The sequence below is a fragment of the Acipenser ruthenus genome, chromosome 11 (assembly GCF_902713425.1).
Source record: "Acipenser ruthenus chromosome 11, fAciRut3.2 maternal haplotype, whole genome shotgun sequence".
Lineage (NCBI taxonomy): Eukaryota > Metazoa > Chordata > Actinopteri > Acipenseriformes > Acipenseridae > Acipenser > Acipenser ruthenus.
The window spans coordinates 11,853,450-11,871,658 of NC_081199.1; the positions used below are offsets into that span (position 1 = coordinate 11,853,450).

The following is an 18,209-nucleotide window of genomic DNA, read 5'->3' on the forward strand; positions in this document are numbered from 1 at the left end:
CTGCAGCATATTGTGCACGTTGTTAATCTGGAGAATCGGTTATCAAAACGTGAGAAACATTTCCTTGCCATTACTTATTCTATACTACTCTGTAACACTGTTGATTAACATCACTGTTTCATCATACTGCTGGCTCTAGTTATGAATATACAGCCATGGGGGGGTGGGTGTTACTGACACACTTGTTAATTTATGTTCCTGTTAAAAAGGTACTATACAGTGCTGTTGAACTTCCAGGGAATCTGGGCTGAACTTTGGGTCAGATTTAAACGGACTATAAAACCCATGTCAAATGATCAATGAATCAGCCATCATTGCGCTCCACGTTTTGGCGAATGGAGGCTGCCTTCAGTGATGCAAATCGGGGGAGGATATCTCCGTCTCTGCCTGCCTGCCACTGAAGCACTAGAGCAAGGCTGGAGCTGAAATGTCTCATTTAATTAAAGTGATAAGATCGATGAGGAGTTAGATTAGAGACAACACGATGATGGCAGCTGTCAGGGGCCTGATTAAAAATGCATTCTGCTCGAAAGGTAACATTTCTAGTGTCTCCGAGCCGCAGCTCTGCACACAAGGTCGTGCAGAGAAAGCTGACAGGGCAGTGGGAGGGAGAATGCTTTTCTCTGCAGTTCAGTTACATCCCTTCTGATGAAACCCTCTGTGAAGAGGATATTGTGAAAGCGGTTCTATGTGCATTTATCTGATTACCATGAGACTATTAACCCTCCTGTTATGTTTCGGGTCAATTTCAAACACACTTAAACAGCCTTGAATTGATAACATATTTTTCTTTGCATAGCTTTTACTCTTTTGTTAAGGTGACCATATGGCTCCGTGTTCAGTGAGACTGTTTGGGACAATTCAGGCTTTTCAACTCACAACCCAATGCATCCTGGTATGTTTTACCTGTCAACCCAATGCATTCTGGTATGCTGTACCTCTCTCAGGTGCCATTCTTTCCTTTAAGAGAAGCAGGACTATGCTTACCAGAATGCATTGGGTTGCGAGTTGAAAAGCCTGAACTGTCCCAAACTGTCCCGCTGAACACGGTCACCTTATCTTTTGTTAAATATTGCAAATTAATATAAACTCTCATTATAATACACTGTGACAGGACTGAGACCCTCCAGGTTAAACTGTTTGTTTCTGTGGCTGGCAGCCATCTTGGCTCAAGAGTGGAGGAACAGCCTGGAATCAAGATGTCCACCCTCTGCACATCCACATGGCTATAATGAGTTCACTGGTCTGGTGTGCTGTCTTTCTGGGGAGGTGATTGTCTGATAGATCAGCCCAAGAATGCTAGCCATGCAGTTCCTGGTTGGCTGATCAATCAGTCAATGAAGCACCTGGAGAAGACGCCACACTATTTAAAAGAAGAACAAAGAAAAGTTTGTTTGGGAGGAAGGTTAGTTAGAGAGAAGACTGCAGCAGGTTGTGCTCCCTATGCGTTGGGATAGCCGTAGCTTGGGTGCTATTTCTAATTGGATTTGTTTATTTAAATCTTTTAATGAAGTACTAATTATAGCTATGGTACTTTAATTTTCAGTAACATTTCTTTATAAATGGGTCAATGGGTCATTTATAAATGGGTCATACAGCTTGCCAGCATTCCACATTACATTGACATCAGACTAAAGGACAAAAGCATTGTACACCAACACATCAACTATGTTGCAAAATCTGAGACAAAGAGAAAGTGAGCTAGCAAAAACAAGGTTTAGCTTCACACACACACAATTAGGAAATATATATAAGGCATGCATTTGAGACGCCTTCAAGATCCTCTTTGAACACACACCAGCACACATGTCCGATGCACTCCAGAGATTAGGTATCTAATCTGATTTCTGCACATAACTAGTGGCCTCATTATTGTGTCTAATGATAAAGATTATAGACATTATATTAGTCTCGTAACAGCAGCAATAAAATCAGCTTGAAATTGTCTGCAGGGAAGCTCACACTGTTACAGTAGGTTAGCCCTGGATTTACTTGAACCAAAGCTAATTGAAATGGTCTTTCGCTGCTATGAACCTGGCTAAGCTTTTTAACAATAAGAGATGAGAAGGTGTTTCTGAAAGCCTTCATTTAGACCTTTGAGTGATATTGCCCTCGCCAAAGCAGCTGCTCTTCTGCTGGGATTATCCTGGAGTTAGTTTGACCGGCCTTGCTATGGCAACGGAGTTATACCTAAACATAGGGAGCAGGTGTTTAAAGCCATTCCACATTCAAAGGATCATATCAAAGGCTGGCATGTTGTATAAAGATGATTTAAAGCGCTGCTGTTTTCCAGTTGAAGCACAAAGACTCGAGGGGAGTCTAATCTCTTTACAGCGGTTAGGAATACAAGATGGGGGTTAACACACAGACATTTTAAAGGTAATATCATCATCAGACCTTAAATGGGTAACGCTTTAGTTTAGGTATCTGTTATAACTGATCATAAACTATAAACATATTATTAATAATGCTATTAACAAATATTTAATGTAATTAGAAATATTAAGAATATTATTATACCATTTTTTGCTACACTATGTTATAAAAGTGTTATAATATACATTATAACGTGATTTATAATGTGATTTACAAGCTAATAACAATCGAGAGAGAATATTCAGAACCATTTATTAAGCTTTTATAAAGTATCTTCTGTCCTAAGACTTAGTTTCATTCAACTGTTTCCTTTTGTCCTAGTTTCTGTACTGTAAGAACATAAGTGGTAAGAGCTGAGGGACTGGTAGGGAGGCAGTGTGATCTAGTAATTGGAGCTGAGGGACTGGTAGGGAGGCAGTGTGATTTAGTAAATAGAGCTGAGGGACTGGGAGGGAGGCAGTCTGGTCTAGTGGTTAGAGCTGAGGGACTGGGAGGGAGGCAGTGTGGTCTAGTGGTAATGGCTAAGGGACTGGTAGGGAGGCAGTGTGGTCTAGTGGTTAGAGCTGAGGTACTGGGAGGGAGGCAGTGTGATCTAGTAATTAGAGCTGAGGGACTGGGAGGAAGGCAGTGTGGTCTAGTGGTTAGAGCTGAGGGACTGGTAGGGAGGCAGTGTGATCTAGTAATTAAAGCTGAGGGACTGGGAGGGAGGCAGTGTGGTCTAGTGGTTAGAGCTGAGGGGCTGGGAGGGAGGCAGTGTGATCTAGTAATTAGAGCTGAGGGACTGGGAGGGAGGCAGTGTGGTCTAGTGGTTAAGGCTAAGGGACTAGTAGGGAGGCAGTGTGGTCTAGTAATTAGAGCTGAGGGACTGGGAGGAAGGCAGTGTGGTCTAGTGTTTAGTGCTGAGGGACTGGGAGGGAGGCAGTGTGGTCTAGTGGTTAGAGCTGAGGGACTGGGAGGGAGGCAGTGTGATCTAGTGGTTAGAGCTGAGGGACTGGGAGGAAGGCAGTGTGATCTAGTGGTTAGAGCTGAGGGACTGGGAGGGAGGCAGTGTGATCTAGTGGTTAGAGCTGAGGGACTGGGAGGGAGGCAGTGTGGTTTAGTAATTAGAGCTGAGGGACTGGGAGGAAGGCAGTGAGGTCTAGTGGTTAGAGCTGAGGAGGTAGTGTATTTATTTTATTTTATTTATTTATTTCAGAGATATGGAGTTTATATGTGAGGCTGAGAATAATAAATGTGAATATGTTTCGTACTGCAGAGTTGTGGAGAGAAGGGGTTGAGTCCTGTATCTACCCGGGGTAGCTGAACAATTCAACTACCCCAGAGACTCTCTGAGCTGCCTGGTTACCTTGGAGCAGCTGGCTCTGCACAAGCCAGAGTTCTGTGTCCCTCACATACATTTAATATGGAATTCAACAACAAAATACATATAATCAAAGAAATGCAGGTTTAGGTTTCAACTCATGTATTTAAACATCCTCCACCCCCGTCTTACATACTGTTTTTGTTTTGGCAGAGAAATTTGTTTCTTGTAAATAGGTTGTCTAACACTGCCATCTGCTGGCGTGATTGGCAAATTACATTAAACAGAGAAATGGGCGTGTGCCCCATTGATCAGAGCTGAGGGACTTGGAGGAATGAAGGATAACGTGGTTAGAGCTGAGAGACTGGGAGCATGGCAGTGACAATACAGAGAAAAGTAGTTTCCGTAAACAAAAAAAACGACTTCACATGGGTGGGATCAGTGCATCAATGTGAGGGCTTGGAAATTGCGTCACTGTAGAGGCGGAGTTATAAGGGTGCCAGGCTTGGGATGTGAGGCTCGTGTCGTCCGTATTGCAAGTATACATTGTTGGAATCTGACCAGTTCATAGAAGATCATTGGATAAATTGGTCAGATTTTGCAGTGAATCTGCGCAGAATAATCTCCTTGAACGCACCCACTATGATCACATGACGAGGGCGCTTTAGAAACACGTGAGAAGGCAGAGCGCGTTCCCTTAGGCCACATGATCAGTGCCCACTAATTTTGATCACGTGTTGTGTGGAAGATGGCTGCGCTCTGAAAGTTCCACGCTTGTCTGTTTACATTTTTTACGTTTTTAAGTTTGACCGGATTGCCAGGCTTGCATCAACTGCGACCATGTCCAGGCTTATTGTCAAAAACCTCCCGAACGGGGTAAGTGAGGGGCAGTCATTGAAAATAAACTAGGCAACAGACCTGCATTGGCAGGTCTATGCGGTGCTGTGGCTGGTGAACGTCCTCTCTAGTTTGTGTAGATTTCGCAAAGAGAAATTGCATGAAGCAGTTCAAAACACATATTACGTATTACTCCAATGTTAATATAGCCCCCATATAAAATGTCGTCTTGTGTTGTGTGTCTGTGCGTGCGTGTGCATTATTGAAATCGAAATGTTGGGTAACGTCACAAAGAAAGGGAATAGAAATAGTTGCATTTGTTTTTTTATTTGTCAATAAGATGACTTTTCAAGTTTTGCCCAACGTTTTTTGGGCGGTGGACTAGCCCCGTGTTCGTTTAGGGATGCGTGGAAGGCAAGGTTAGGTTTATGTGTATTTAGAAAATGTTTCTCATTCATGATTCGCTGTGTCATGAGTTTGTGCAGCAGTATACATCTGCATAAGAGTATTCCTAGTACAATGCAGTATCTCACAATCATTTTATACTGAAATATGTTTCCTTTGAGATGATACAAATATGAAAAAAATAAAATACTAGGAAAAATATTTATATTCGTTCATATAATGAAATGTGTAAGTGGCTAATGTTGTGCAAAGGAAACCAATGCATACATGATGTCTGAAATTATTAGCACATATTTAGTATAGTGTTTCACCTTTCTATAATAGGTTTGTCCAACGCATTAATTGATACTGTTAGAGTATGTTTAATTTCTAAAACATTTCAACTTTCTGAAACACCTTGTATGTGCATAAGACTTGCATGTGTGCAACAATTCTGTGATGAAGGAAATAGCAATGAAAGACAATTAGCTATGCATTGCACACAGTTGCTTAATCCCACACATGAAGGTAAGGTCTGTAGTTGTAAATTTAACACTTGGACACCACTGTGCCTTTTGTTTTATTTTGTCTGCGTGTTTCTAGATGAAGGAAGAGCGGTTTCGAAGCATGTTTGCTGCTTTCGGCACCCTGACAGACTGCAGTCTGAAGTTCACCAAGGAGGGCAAGTTTCGCAAGTTTGGATTTGTGGGGTTCAGATCGGAGGAGGAGGCAGGGACTGCACTGAAACACTTCAATAAGAGCTTCGTGGACACTGCAAGAATAACGGTAGGGGCACTTGCATGAAAGACCATAATGAGTACAGTAGAACCTCAGAGTTAAAAACTGACTGCTGTACCGAACACCCCACTTTCAGCTGGAAGGATGCAATAACTTAACCATGCGTGCAATGCAGCCAGATAGGTACTCCGATAAGCAGTGTGCTGCTCATGGAGAAGGCAGAATTACTGAACCAACAAACATATCCAGACGAAGGTAAGGCACAACAGAAGCACGGGCAATTTTACTAGGAACATTTGAGTTTTAAAACAAAGAACAATTTTTTTTTTCCAAATCCAAAGGAGGATAGGCATTTAAAATCTGTGTTTTTGCTCCAGTTACCATTTCAATGGTAACAATAAATGTAGCCTTGTTCCATTTGTTGTACTCTTTTAAATTACCAATATTTAAAAAAATCCCATATGAGTCTTGCATTACTGTGCTGTATCCTTGTATTATTCACCTGGTTAAGGCTGTAGGTTGCAGGTACACATTTATTAAAACCATTACAAACTCATTTTCAGAGTTACGGAAATTCCTTCCCAAGGTGTTCTAATGCCTCAAATACAGAAGCACTGTATGTATCCATGTCTATGTGGCAAGGAGTGTACCTTCTAGGTTTCTGCTCATTCCTTCATTAAGCCAAGTGAAGGAATTGGCATTTGCTGAAACAATTTGCTACTTTAGGGACCTACTTTCGTTAGTTTAAGTAATATTTTTTTAAGTCTGTTAAATAAAGGTGTATAATGTGTTTAAATAAATCTAGCATCAAGTGTGTATTTCTTTTTTCTATTCAATACTGCTGTTATTTAATTTTGGAATCTAGTATCTTGCATTTATTAAAAATCCTACGAAGAGTTTCTAGCACTGGGTTAGCACATTGAGTGAAGGGTGCAGACGGTTTGCTTAAGATCTACACCGTTTCCAGGTCATGTCGCTCTTACAACCTCCTAATTAATTAAAACACCAGTATCCTTGCATTACCCAGCACTGTGGGTGTGTTTTGCAAGGTATATTTCACAGTTTAGTGAACTGTTTCCCTCTGTTGCAGGTGGAGTGTTGTAAACCCTTTGGGGATGCAACAAAGGCTAAAGCCTGGAGCAAACACTCTCGGAAGAGTGTATCCACTGAGGGCAAAGAGCCTGGCCAGCAGAAGGAGGCTGCGGCAGTGAAGAAGGTACAAGTTGCATCAACTTTCTTTTTGCTTTGCTGGGAGTGCACTGTTACTAGAGAAAAAAAAGACACCTCTGCTGATTTAGCCTGTGTTAATTATTGCTATGGCAGGAGATTTTAACTTAAGAGCATCTCCTGAATTAATTGTCAAAGCACTTCACCACAATCGTAAAAAAAAAATTAATACGAACCAATCACAGTGATTGAAAATAAGAGCAAGAGTAAAAAACAGGAGCCTCTGTTTTAATCTCTGGTCATATCAAGGAAGAGAATGCTAGCTTTGAGATATTGGAGTTTATTACATTGATCTAAGCAGGGTCAGATCTAAATGTTACTACTCTTAGTTAACACAGAAGACTTTTTTTTCCAAGGTGTTAGGGGAATCAAACACCGAATATTAGAGTATTAGAGTATTTCAGGCTCTGGTATCAGTTAGTACCTTGTGGATTGTCCTTTAGCCGTAAAAGACAGAGCAAAACGAACATCCCCAGAATGAGAGTGGCAATACTGTCCTGGGGTTTGTAGGTCAATCCATAAGGGTATCTTTCAGGGCTGGAATCCAATGCACTATGCCATTGGGGATGCTTTGATTATGAGTATCATGCAGTCATATCAATCAGTCCCATGCACAATGCCATTGGGGATGCTTTGATTATGAGTATCATGCAGTCATAATAGTCAGTCCATGCTCAATGCTGTTGGGGGTGCTTTGGTTTCGTTCTCATAACTCTGCATACAAGTTGGTTGGAAACTCACTCAGGGACTGAACAGCAATGATATTCAAAGAGAAGTGACAGTCTGTTATTTCTGTTTGTTTTTCCAGGAGAAAAAGAAGAAATCAATCACCAGCACCCTTGGCGAGGTAAGTGTAGGACAGCTGGGAGAGAGGAACCGTTTAGAATATATCTATTATCCTCCGCTATATGAAATATAGCTGGTTAATTTATTTCACTATATTGTCATGCATATTCATAAACCTATTCCTGCCCCTCTGAACCTGTTCTGGAGTGGCAGGCGGGATACAGGCAAAGATGACAGATGAACCAATTGAAATGCTGCATTTTGTGGGAGGAGTCGGGAACCAATTACATTTTTCTGATTGAACAGGTTGGATTCAACCAGCGGGTGTTGTGCATCCAGAAGACATTTTGACAGGAAGTCCCGATGCATAACCGATGTGAAGTGAAAATTGCTAGTAAAAATTGATTTATGACCAGGGATATGTTCATAAAACCCTCATATACGTTCGTTCTCTGCAGCTGAAAGAAGACCAAGACTTCAAGGAGTTCCTGGCTGTCCACCAGAACCGAGCCCAGGTGCCAACGTGGGCCAACGACACGCTGACAGAGCCCAAGAAAAACAAGGAGCAGGACGAGAAGAAGAAGAAGAAAGCAGCCACAGACTACCTGAACTTCGACTCGGACCAGTCCTCGGAGGAGGAGGAGGAGGAGGAGGAGAGCACAGAGAGGAGTAAGTGCACTTTAATGAGAAAACTTCCAACATTGAAGGAAAATACCAAAGAAAAACATTTAAATAAATAAGTAAACGTGTAAAGATAGATTTTCACCAGACTCCAGATATTTTTCAACATAATCTTGTTGGTTTTGATATATTTATTCATACATTATAAAATCAACTAGGGACTTTTTTTTGTTAAACGAGATTGTTTCTTCTAAATATCACAGTGTATCCAGATCATGCTCCCTCCTGCAGACCGAGAATCTGTAACTTGGCATTATTGCAGTAATTAATAAGTGAATGAAAGTTGTGTTTGTGTTTGCTGTTCACTCAGCAGGCAGGGAGACGGGGCTGTCAGACATGGATTACCTGCGTTCCAAAGTGGTGAGTGAGAGAGAGGAGGAGAGCGAGGAAGAAGAGAGCGCAGCAGACAGGAAGCCGCCCACACAGGCAGACAGCGCCTACGAGAGCGGAGACAAGGGCACGGCTCAAACACTGACAGATAAAAAGAAGGGCAAACAAAACCAGGTTTGATTATTGTTATTAACTGACTTGGAATTGTGTACGACTCCAGGATTACAATAACATCTGAGTATCAAGGGCAGCAAACAATCAGCAACTCATCCAGGCACCTTAATAGCCCCCCCCCCCCCCCCCAGCCATGAAATCAAAGCAGCTTTGAAAGATACTGAAAAATACTTCTAGTCGTAACTTTTGTAATTGAATTTGTTTCTTTCAGTGTTTCTGATTGTACAAAAACAGCCAGGTTAGGAGAAGGGATCAGCCATATAAACATGTGATAAGTATACCGAGCATCAAAAGAAACTTATCACTAAAATAAGGTATAGAAATGATGGACATAAAAGCAATAAAGAAAATCACAGAAAAAAAAAAGAAACAATCGGCATGTTGGAGGCTGGACTAGGGCAGCATACTGTGGCTCGTCGTCTTCGGTGCTCACAGCCAGCAATTTCAAACCTGGCGAGACGGTATAACCAGACACACTCTGTCAATGACAGGCCACGAACTGGGAGATCAAGAGTCACAACACCTGCCCAAGATCGACAGATCATTTTGCAGCATTTTCATGATGTCAGTTGTTAATCAGAACAATAAAAAGTCACTGCACCTGCTCTAAAACAGAGTTTGGCATTTCTCGATCACATCTAGTTAATTTTATCCAAATATAAGTGATAAGTTTCTTCTGATGCTCGGTATATAAAATGACCAACTTGGAAAAAGACTGATATACTTGCATTCATTTAGATTTAAAAAACAGATTTGTGCTACTATCATGAACATTGTAGTGTGAGAGATAGAGTTTGTAATTCTGTATTGTGGAAATAGATGATTGTTTGATCCCTAGGCGTGGGAGTTTGAACTCTCCACAGCGCTCATAATAGAATTCTACCTCCATGCAATGCACACGGTGTGAGAACAGCTGGCATTTTGCAAACTTATTATTTGCATATTGGTTTAAATTAATGTAGTGAAATACCAATTTTGCATGATGGAACTAAGTCGACATTGAAATCTGTCGTGGAAAAGCAGCGATTGGTTCTCTAAGTGAGAGAATGCGTCTAGCTCAGGGCTGGCTCTTCCAGTCCTGGTCTTTGTTCCAATCCTATTCTAAAATGTTTAATTGAACTAAGTAAAACTCTACACAGACCCTAAAGTAGTTTGTTTTACCTGTTTTACCTGTTTAACCTGGAGTGGAATGGCCGCTCCAGGATCGTGACTGGAAACCCCTGGTCTAGGTCCTGGCAGTTTGATTTCTTTTAAAGAAAAAGAAGTGGCAAACATTAAATGTGTGTGTGAATTTTGTCTTAAAGAAAAAAATCTGAAACATTCTGAATTGTTTTGCCTAGAAGGACTCAAACTCCCAGAAACGAGACTTGTGTGTCGGCAGCGTGGAAAAGACGCTCAAAAAAAAAAAAATACTATTAAAAATCCAATACATGTTTAACATTATGCATGCATCTTTCCTATGAGATAAGTGAGCTATGTGAAGTGATGGCGATACATATGATATACTGGAGTTGTTGTGTTCGCTCTGTGTATTTAAACATGTTGTTGTTCTCCTCAGACTGAGCCCACCACCCCGTACACTGTGAAACTGAGGGGAGCTCCATTCAACGTGAAAGAGGTGAGAGCACGAATCAATCCCTTCATTTTCAAGACATTCTTCTTTGTTTAGTTTGATGTGATGTACATGTTTTTCATGAACACATGCATTTTGCCATTTCCTCTTGCATGTTAATGGCCCGATAGACGTTAAGGGCAATCTGATGATGTTCTCGGTCACACTTGTTCTGGGTTCTTCTGCTCCAATATTGACTTCTTGTTCTTGTTAGATTCTGGCTTTACCCAGCTTTGAGCTTGTAAGGAGAATCCTAGGTGCCAGGGCTGTGACAATTTGGCCTTTCAACTACACTTGTCCCAAGGACTACCGTTGAAAATACCATTGTCACACAGTAATTACCCTTTTAATTCTGGAATATTAGCTGCAATGTCACCATCATCGCAATTCTCTTCAATCATGTTTTAAGTCCCATCAAGTGAGATTTTTTTTTTTCATGGTCTCTTTTTACTGCTTAAAAAAACCCACTGTACTACTCAAGAATACATGTGTTTTATGGTTGCGTTTAATGTGCATACCACTCGTGGCTACATTTCCATGAGTTACTGTTATGATATCACATGAAAAGTTAGTGGCTGTACTATTAATTACTGATGTTTTTCATTGTGACGTACTGCATTACAAATACATTCTATTGCTGAATGATACTGCATGTCATTTTAAAACAACACTGTTTACAAAACACTCGGAGTCACAGAATACTGTAAGATGGAAGTAAACTTTGGTCTCATTTTTTACTTGCTCAGGATATTTTAATAGCCTGCTCTGTACTGCTGCCTTGTATAAAGGAATATATTAGCGTACAGTACCTTCAAATGAGATAAGGAGCTCCAGTGTTGTTACTGATATCATATTTATAGAAAATGGAAACATTCGTGACATAAACGAGACACCAGTATGTCATGAAAACCATGACCTATGACTTTAAAATAAAATAGGATACATAACTAGATAAAGTAAACAATGTATTGTATTTATCAATTTGTGATTAGTAAGCCTATACAATCACCAGTAATTTAAAACATCGGCACTGGAAAGATAGCAAATTCTCCCAAGGGCTCGCTTGTTATCACCACGTCTGCCCGTCACAGAAATGCCATATCTCATGGATTTCCTGACATATCCTCAATATACTCTCCCAGTCTCATTTTTGTCTATTAACAAAATAGTCCATCATTAATTTGATTCCATCAGGCATTGCACAAGTAGCCTATCAGGACCATCACATATATTGTGATTCATGTCGTATTGCAACCTGCATGTCATGAAACACATGTTGACATTAGTGTATCGTTGCACCCCTACCACTCTGATCTCATGCAATAGTGGCCGGGACTGAATTCAGTTTTCGATGCCTAGTTTGCAAGGTACTTAACCCAGCATCTCTTTATGGACATGTCACTTGTATACAAGAAGAGAGAGGAACATCCTGGTAGCACTAGTGCTAATCCTTTAGGTTTAAATAACTCTCAGAAACACGATTCTCATTAATCTTACTAAATAATCAAGACCAAACAAATTGCTGTTAATGTCACGATAATACATTTTTATTCCAACCCTAACACACACTCACAGAGAGAATCCTAAAATGCTGCTGTTACATTTTTGGTTTGTCACAGTAGAAGGTGTTAATGCTTTTAAAGCACCGGTTTGTTACTGACGTGTATTTCTTTTCTTCAGCAACAAGTACAGGAATTCCTGGTGCCTTTGAAGCCGGTGGCTATCCGCATAGTAAGAAATGTACATGGGAATAAGACAGGTTGGTTGATTATCAGCGAGTAATAGAGCTCTTGCACCTTACAGATCTTCTTAAAAGTTTGAAATACAGAAGACACAGTGAACAAAGTGCAGTAACCCTTTATAAAGTGAATAGGCTGGGGTCCTGTTAAGCATTCAGTTTACACAATATGTTTTACCTGAATCATTTTTCCTTCAACCTTGTCTTTTTTTTTTTTTCTAAGGTTCCATTTTTGTTGATTTGAAGTCTGAAGATGAAGTCTTGAAAGCTCTCCAAAGAAACAAGGACTATTTGGGTATGTGCGTCTGACAAGCGTCTTTAAAAACGAAACAAGGTTGACTAGCTCCAAACCATTCTGGGCTTTGTTCAGAGATGTGTTGGATTTAAAATTTTAGTTTTTTTTTTTTTTGCGGCAGATAGTGATGTGTGTCTTTGCTTTGAATGAAACCAACACAAAGAACTCTCTTTCAGACATTCTGAATTGTTCTTTGTTAGAGGTGTTAAAAGAAAGTTGTCATATTGCAGGTAATGAGCTTTGGCGTGAAACCGGGCCGAGATGAGGAATTTTAATTAATTTAAATTCTTGTAAAGGAAATAAATGGCAGGCATGTTTAATGTTTATAATTTTTTTGATTATTCTTAATAAATGTATTTAAATATATACATAGATGCTCAATATGGGTTATAGTATAAAAGACATGATTGAACTGCATGGTTTAAGGGAGCACTCTGATTGGCTAGCGGCATTCTAGAGGGGGACCACTGGCTGCCTCCTCATCACACAAACTTAACACTCTGCAATTATTTTAGTATAACAGCCAACATTGTTTGTTGGTCCTATATGATGCTGTTGATGCTCAAGAAAGATAGAAAGTACATTTTTAAAGTTTCTCTTCCTGGTAGCAGCCCGGGTTTCCCCACCACAGAGCTACCAATGACAGGTGATCAGTTTATGATGTCATTCCTTTTAAAATAACTACTTTCTCAGTGGCATTGAGGTGCATTCGCACATTGAGGAAATGCAACAAAACGCTGAATGATAAAATTGAAAAACATGCTTTTGATTTAAAATGTTACATGCAAGCATTAAGCCAACTCCAGGCAGTGTTAAAAGGCCATGATAATGTTTTTAGGAGTGCTTGATGCTAAATTCAACATTCTGAATTGTTCTGAAGAGCTCCAACTCCCACAGGCAACTTGAAAAAGTGCAGTTTTCAGTGTAAAATATTTTTTTTAATAGGTATGAAAAAAATTCTATTAAAAAATCAAATACACATTTATCATAATGCTTTTAAAATGTGAGATCTATGAAGTGGTGATAATACATATTAGATAAGATTGACTTATTGTGTGTGTATACCAGGCGGTCGCTATATCGAGGTGTTCCGTGCCAAGGCTGCCCCTGCAGGCCGACCTGAAAAGCACGGGGGTGAGGAGAAGGATTGGAGGAGGCAGCTGAAGGAGGATGAAGAGGAGGAGGAGGTGTCCGAGTCAGGGAGGCTGTTTGTCAGGAACCTACCCTACACCTGCAGCGAGGAGGACATCTCAGGACTATTCAGCAAGTACGGTAGGTCAGGCACTTTACAAAGAACTGAACACAAAGACACACACAAGTTACAAGTACTGAAAGAGGTCTGGAACAAACCAGTGTGCAGGCAAGATCACAGTCGGTTTATATATTAGGGATAGAATAATAATATTCGATATGGACTATCTTCTACAATCCGTATAGAGAAAATGTAATGTGTTTAAGAAAATTTGGGAGCTAGTAGTATTTTAATACTGTACTTGGCATAGGCCTGTATGTATGTGTCACATTTTTGCATATGTCTTGAGAAACGCTTTTCATCTTTGAGTGAACTTCCTAAGGGTCTTCCTTGGCAGTTAATATGAGTATCAGAATGTGAGTGTATACTGAGGCACCTCTGTTCGTACGCCTCGCTTACATTTGCACAGTTCCAAAGAAGCACGTCTTCAATTGTGACAGAACTTGGTTGGAACATTTTGTAGCACAAGTTCTAGGGAGAATCTGCAGCTATATGGAAGCATCGGTTGATAAGTCTTACTTAAAGTATTGCATTCAACACGCCTGGGTCGTGTTCATGGTAGCTCTCGGTTTGCATTTCCACTTGGGATGTAATACATGCTGCGTGTTGTTTTTGGCTTGTGGGTTTAGCTGTCTCTCTTCCTCTGTGCCCCCAGGCCCCCTGTCAGAAGTGCACTTTCCAATCGACAGCCTCACTAAGAAGCCCAAGGGTTTTGCCTTCATCACCTTCCTGATTCCAGAGCACGCCGTCAAGGCACTGGCTGAGCTCGACGGGCACATCTTCCAGGTACGCAGGAACGGCGAGGTTACTGAGAGCATCACCAGGTACGCAGGGACACTGTGCAGAAACGGCGAGGTTACTGAGAGCATCACCAGGTACGCAGGCACACTGCGCAGGAACGGCACGGTTACTGAGAGCATCACCAGGTACGCAGGCACACTGCGCAGGAACGGCACGGTTACTGAGAGCATCACCAGGTACGCAGGCACACTGCGCAGGAACGGCACAGTTACTGAGAGCATCACCAGGTACACAGGGACACTGCGCAGGAACGGCACGGTTACTGAGAGCATCACCAGGTACGCAGGCACACTGCGCAGGAACGGCACGGTTACTGAGAGCATCACCAGGTACGCAGGCACACTGCGCAGGAACGGCACGGTTACTGAGAGCATCACCAGGTATGCAGGCACACTGCGCAGGAACGGCACGGTTACTGAGAGCATCACCAGGTACGCAGGGACACTGCGCAGGAACGGCACGGTTACTGAGAGCATCACCAGGTACGCAGGGACACTGCGCAGGAACGGCACGGTTACTGAGAACATCACCAGGTACGCAGGGACACTGCGCAGGAACGGCATGGTTACTGAGAGCCTCACAATCTCAGGGTATTGGAAGAGGCCTGTCCCTGTCTGTTCAAAGTTAATAAGTACATTAGTGTTTGAAATTTGGGTAAGTATAGTGGGGGCTCTCTGTCCTTCAGTTATGACCGCATGTTTACATGATCATGCAGTGGATGTAGGTCATTGTCATCTACTACGATACTGATGGCTATTTTATATTTACATCATTTTGTATTTGGCAATACAATTAGACAAGTGTTTCCATAACTGTGTACTAGTAGCAAAGGCTGCTGATGCCTCCTTCCAATCACTCTTGTAATGTGATTCTACGGGGATTCCAGAAACCAGAAAGGAAATGCACTTAAACAAGATGTTACAGTAGAGAGCGTCGCCTGTGGCATTCAAGTTGATGTGATTGACTTTGCGTTGGGATCGGAGGACACCCACTATGCTGTTCTCCTAAGCTGTTGTAAGGGAACAGAATTGGACTTTCTAAAATGGGGAGAAAAACATGAAAAAGAAATGCTTCAAATAGTGGATTTTTTTTTATTTTATTTATATAAACCGATGAAGGCAACATCAAATATATTTGCCTACTTGGGAAGTGGATAATTGTGACACACACACTATTTACAGCAGCAGGGCAGCAAATAAATAAATAAAATAAATCTATAGGCGCATTAGTTTTTAAACTGCTCCCTCTGTTTTTGTGTTTGTGTCCAGGGCCGGATGTTGCATCTCTTGCCCTCCACCATAAAGAAGGAGAAGGTGGAGGAGGGTCCCAGTGCACCTGGAGCCTCCTCCTACAAGAAGCAGAAAGACTCCAAGGACAAGGCCAGCGGTGCCAGGTGAGCCAGATGCTCTCTGTGTGCGTGTGTCTGTCTGTCTGTCTCTGTGTGCGAGATGGTTCAGAGTCTCATGAGCCAAAATTTTTTAAATCCGATTATGTCTTGCGGGCACTATTGCAACAGTCTCCAGTCCAGATGAGTTAGTCTTACAGAACCCCCTGCAGGGTTTACAAAAAACACATTACTTTGTCTTTGCTCTGTCCCATGCTGTCCATGTTGCAAAAAAAAAAAAAATTCAACATATTCCTGATAGTTTAGATATTTTTTTTATTCACACACATCGGTAAATCAACAAGGGATTTCTTTTTGTTTTTCAGGAACGCCAGGAGAAAGAGATTGTATCTTCTAAATATCATAGTGTATCCAGTCTGCTTCCTCGTGCCACCATGCTGGTGCTCTGATTGAAATGTGGGTACAGAAAACCAGCATTGTTTCAGGAGGGAACATGATCTGAATACACTGCGATCCTTAGAATCCTTTCTTTTTTTTCTCCTGTTGATTTGTGAATACCATGAATAACATCTATTCCTTCATTCTCTCAGCTCTCATAACTGGAACACACTGTTCGTCGGGACCAGTGCAGTGGCTGATGCCATCGCTCAGAAATACAACACCACCAAGAGCCAGGTTCTGGACCATGTGAGTACACTGCAGAGCTGTGCTGTGGAACCATGCTGTGATGCTGTGTGGTATTCATGCAGCACTTCACAGAGGAGTGCTAGCCATTAAAAAATGAATTAAACAAACAACCAAGTTACTAACTGAGAGAAAAGAAAGTGTGAGAGCAAAATAATGACTTTGTGGGATGTAGTTCATACTTGCGCCAATGGTTTACCTACAAGCAGACCATAGATGCGTTTACACCTACAAGTCAGACTTGAGCTGGTTTCGGGTCAATCATATTGAAAGATTCTTATCATTTGAGCTACCCATTTGCATCCAAGCACAGACCTAGGCTGGCTTTGGCCCCGTATGCCCCTGAACTGTAGTGCGTGCCCGATGACGTCATAATGACCACCCCTTGCGTGACGACACTTCATTCCCCAAAACACAGAAGCGGTAGTGTTTAAATCAACAAGCAGCCTGTCATTTGTGTCACGTGTGTGTTTCTACTTCAAGGTGGGCGTTCCGTAAAGATTCCTTGATGTGCAAATAACACCTGTTTCTTTAAATTTCCACTTCCAAAGTCTCAAAGACTTATATTTATTCACCTCTCTGTCTCCCCCTGCAGGAAGCTCGTGGCAGTGTGGCCGTGCGCATGGCTCTGGGGGAAACCCAGATCGTCCAGGAGACACGACAGTTCCTCCTTGACAACAAAGTGAGCCTGGACTCCTTCAGTCAGGTCAGTGCATATCTTCACATATCATTGACAGGCATTACATACATCTATTAATTAATGTGTTTATTTCAAAACAAGAAAAGCTGTCCTTCCTTCACCTTCACAATCAAGTACCAATCAATGGCAATTAACTTCCGCACTGAGGCTTTTAAAAGCCGTCTGGAAGCGAATTTTCCTCTCATCCGGGGCTCTGACATTTTTACTGCCGTACTGAGGCCGTCTGTTTAAGGGAAGGACGGCTTTTCCTGTTTTGATAACAGCAGGTTAATGAATGGATTTATTTAACACTTGCTAATTTTTTAAAATACTTCTTAAAGGCAGTTACGAGTATCAGCACCCCCCTAATCATTTCAATGTGCTGTCCATTCTGTCCCTGTTAGACACCACTAACAGTGACAGACTCACGCCTGGTTCATTTCACAGCTGCTTGTTTGCTTTTGATTTACTGAAATACTGTAGGTTTTATGAATTAAGGTAAACATGGAATTAACTACTTTGTCAAGGATGAGACCAGACATTTGAACAATGTTTTTACCATTAGTTAGTTCCAAATATCCACATCACATTCTACGTTGAGCGTTCTTGTTTAGATGCAGCTCGTGCCACTAGTATTGACAGAGGTAGGCAATTGATCAGATTACCTGAATCCCTGGACTGATTCACCACGGTGATCCTGGCGGTACTGGAGACTTCTCTGCACATCTGAGAACTATGTAGCCAATGCACAATATGTAAGGTGTATGGAATGATTTGGTTAGCTACAGTTACAATGACAAGTGGCATTGCCCCTCTCTCACGTTCAGATTTACAGTAGCATTCATCAGTGTCTGTTTGTCTACTACATTATTCTCATTGTTTCACTTCTACAAATAAGCAGGTATCGTGCTTGCAGCAACCGGATGTTACAAACGGAATCTTAAGGGATTCAGTCTAATCTGACAGATTC

General features: G+C 41.5%; 1 protein-coding gene across 2 annotated transcripts in view; it reads left to right on the top strand.

The window, feature by feature from the left end:
* The first annotated feature begins 4,233 nt into the window (after positions 1-4,233).
* LOC117426305 (probable RNA-binding protein 19) overlaps positions 4,234-18,209 on the top strand; it is an 81,250-nt gene continuing 67,274 nt past the window's right edge. The window contains exons 1-14 of one of the 2 annotated variants that reach the window (XM_034043751.3): positions 4,234-4,552; positions 5,501-5,683; positions 6,726-6,851; positions 7,671-7,709; positions 8,107-8,317; positions 8,643-8,833; positions 10,392-10,451; positions 12,126-12,204; positions 12,407-12,478; positions 13,547-13,750; positions 14,386-14,516; positions 15,800-15,924; positions 16,467-16,563; positions 17,156-17,266. In XM_034043751.3, coding sequence (XP_033899642.3) covers positions 4,517-4,552; positions 5,501-5,683; positions 6,726-6,851; positions 7,671-7,709; positions 8,107-8,317; positions 8,643-8,833; positions 10,392-10,451; positions 12,126-12,204; positions 12,407-12,478; positions 13,547-13,750; positions 14,386-14,516; positions 15,800-15,924; positions 16,467-16,563; positions 17,156-17,266 — 1,665 coding nt within the window. In that variant the 5' untranslated portion in view covers positions 4,234-4,516. Of the gene's footprint in view, positions 4,553-5,500; positions 5,684-6,725; positions 6,852-7,670; positions 7,710-8,106; positions 8,318-8,639; positions 8,834-10,391; positions 10,452-12,125; positions 12,205-12,406; positions 12,479-13,546; positions 13,751-14,385; positions 14,517-15,799; positions 15,925-16,466; positions 16,564-17,155; positions 17,267-18,209 lie in introns of both variants that reach the window. The other variant, XM_034043750.3, reaches the window with a different exon arrangement.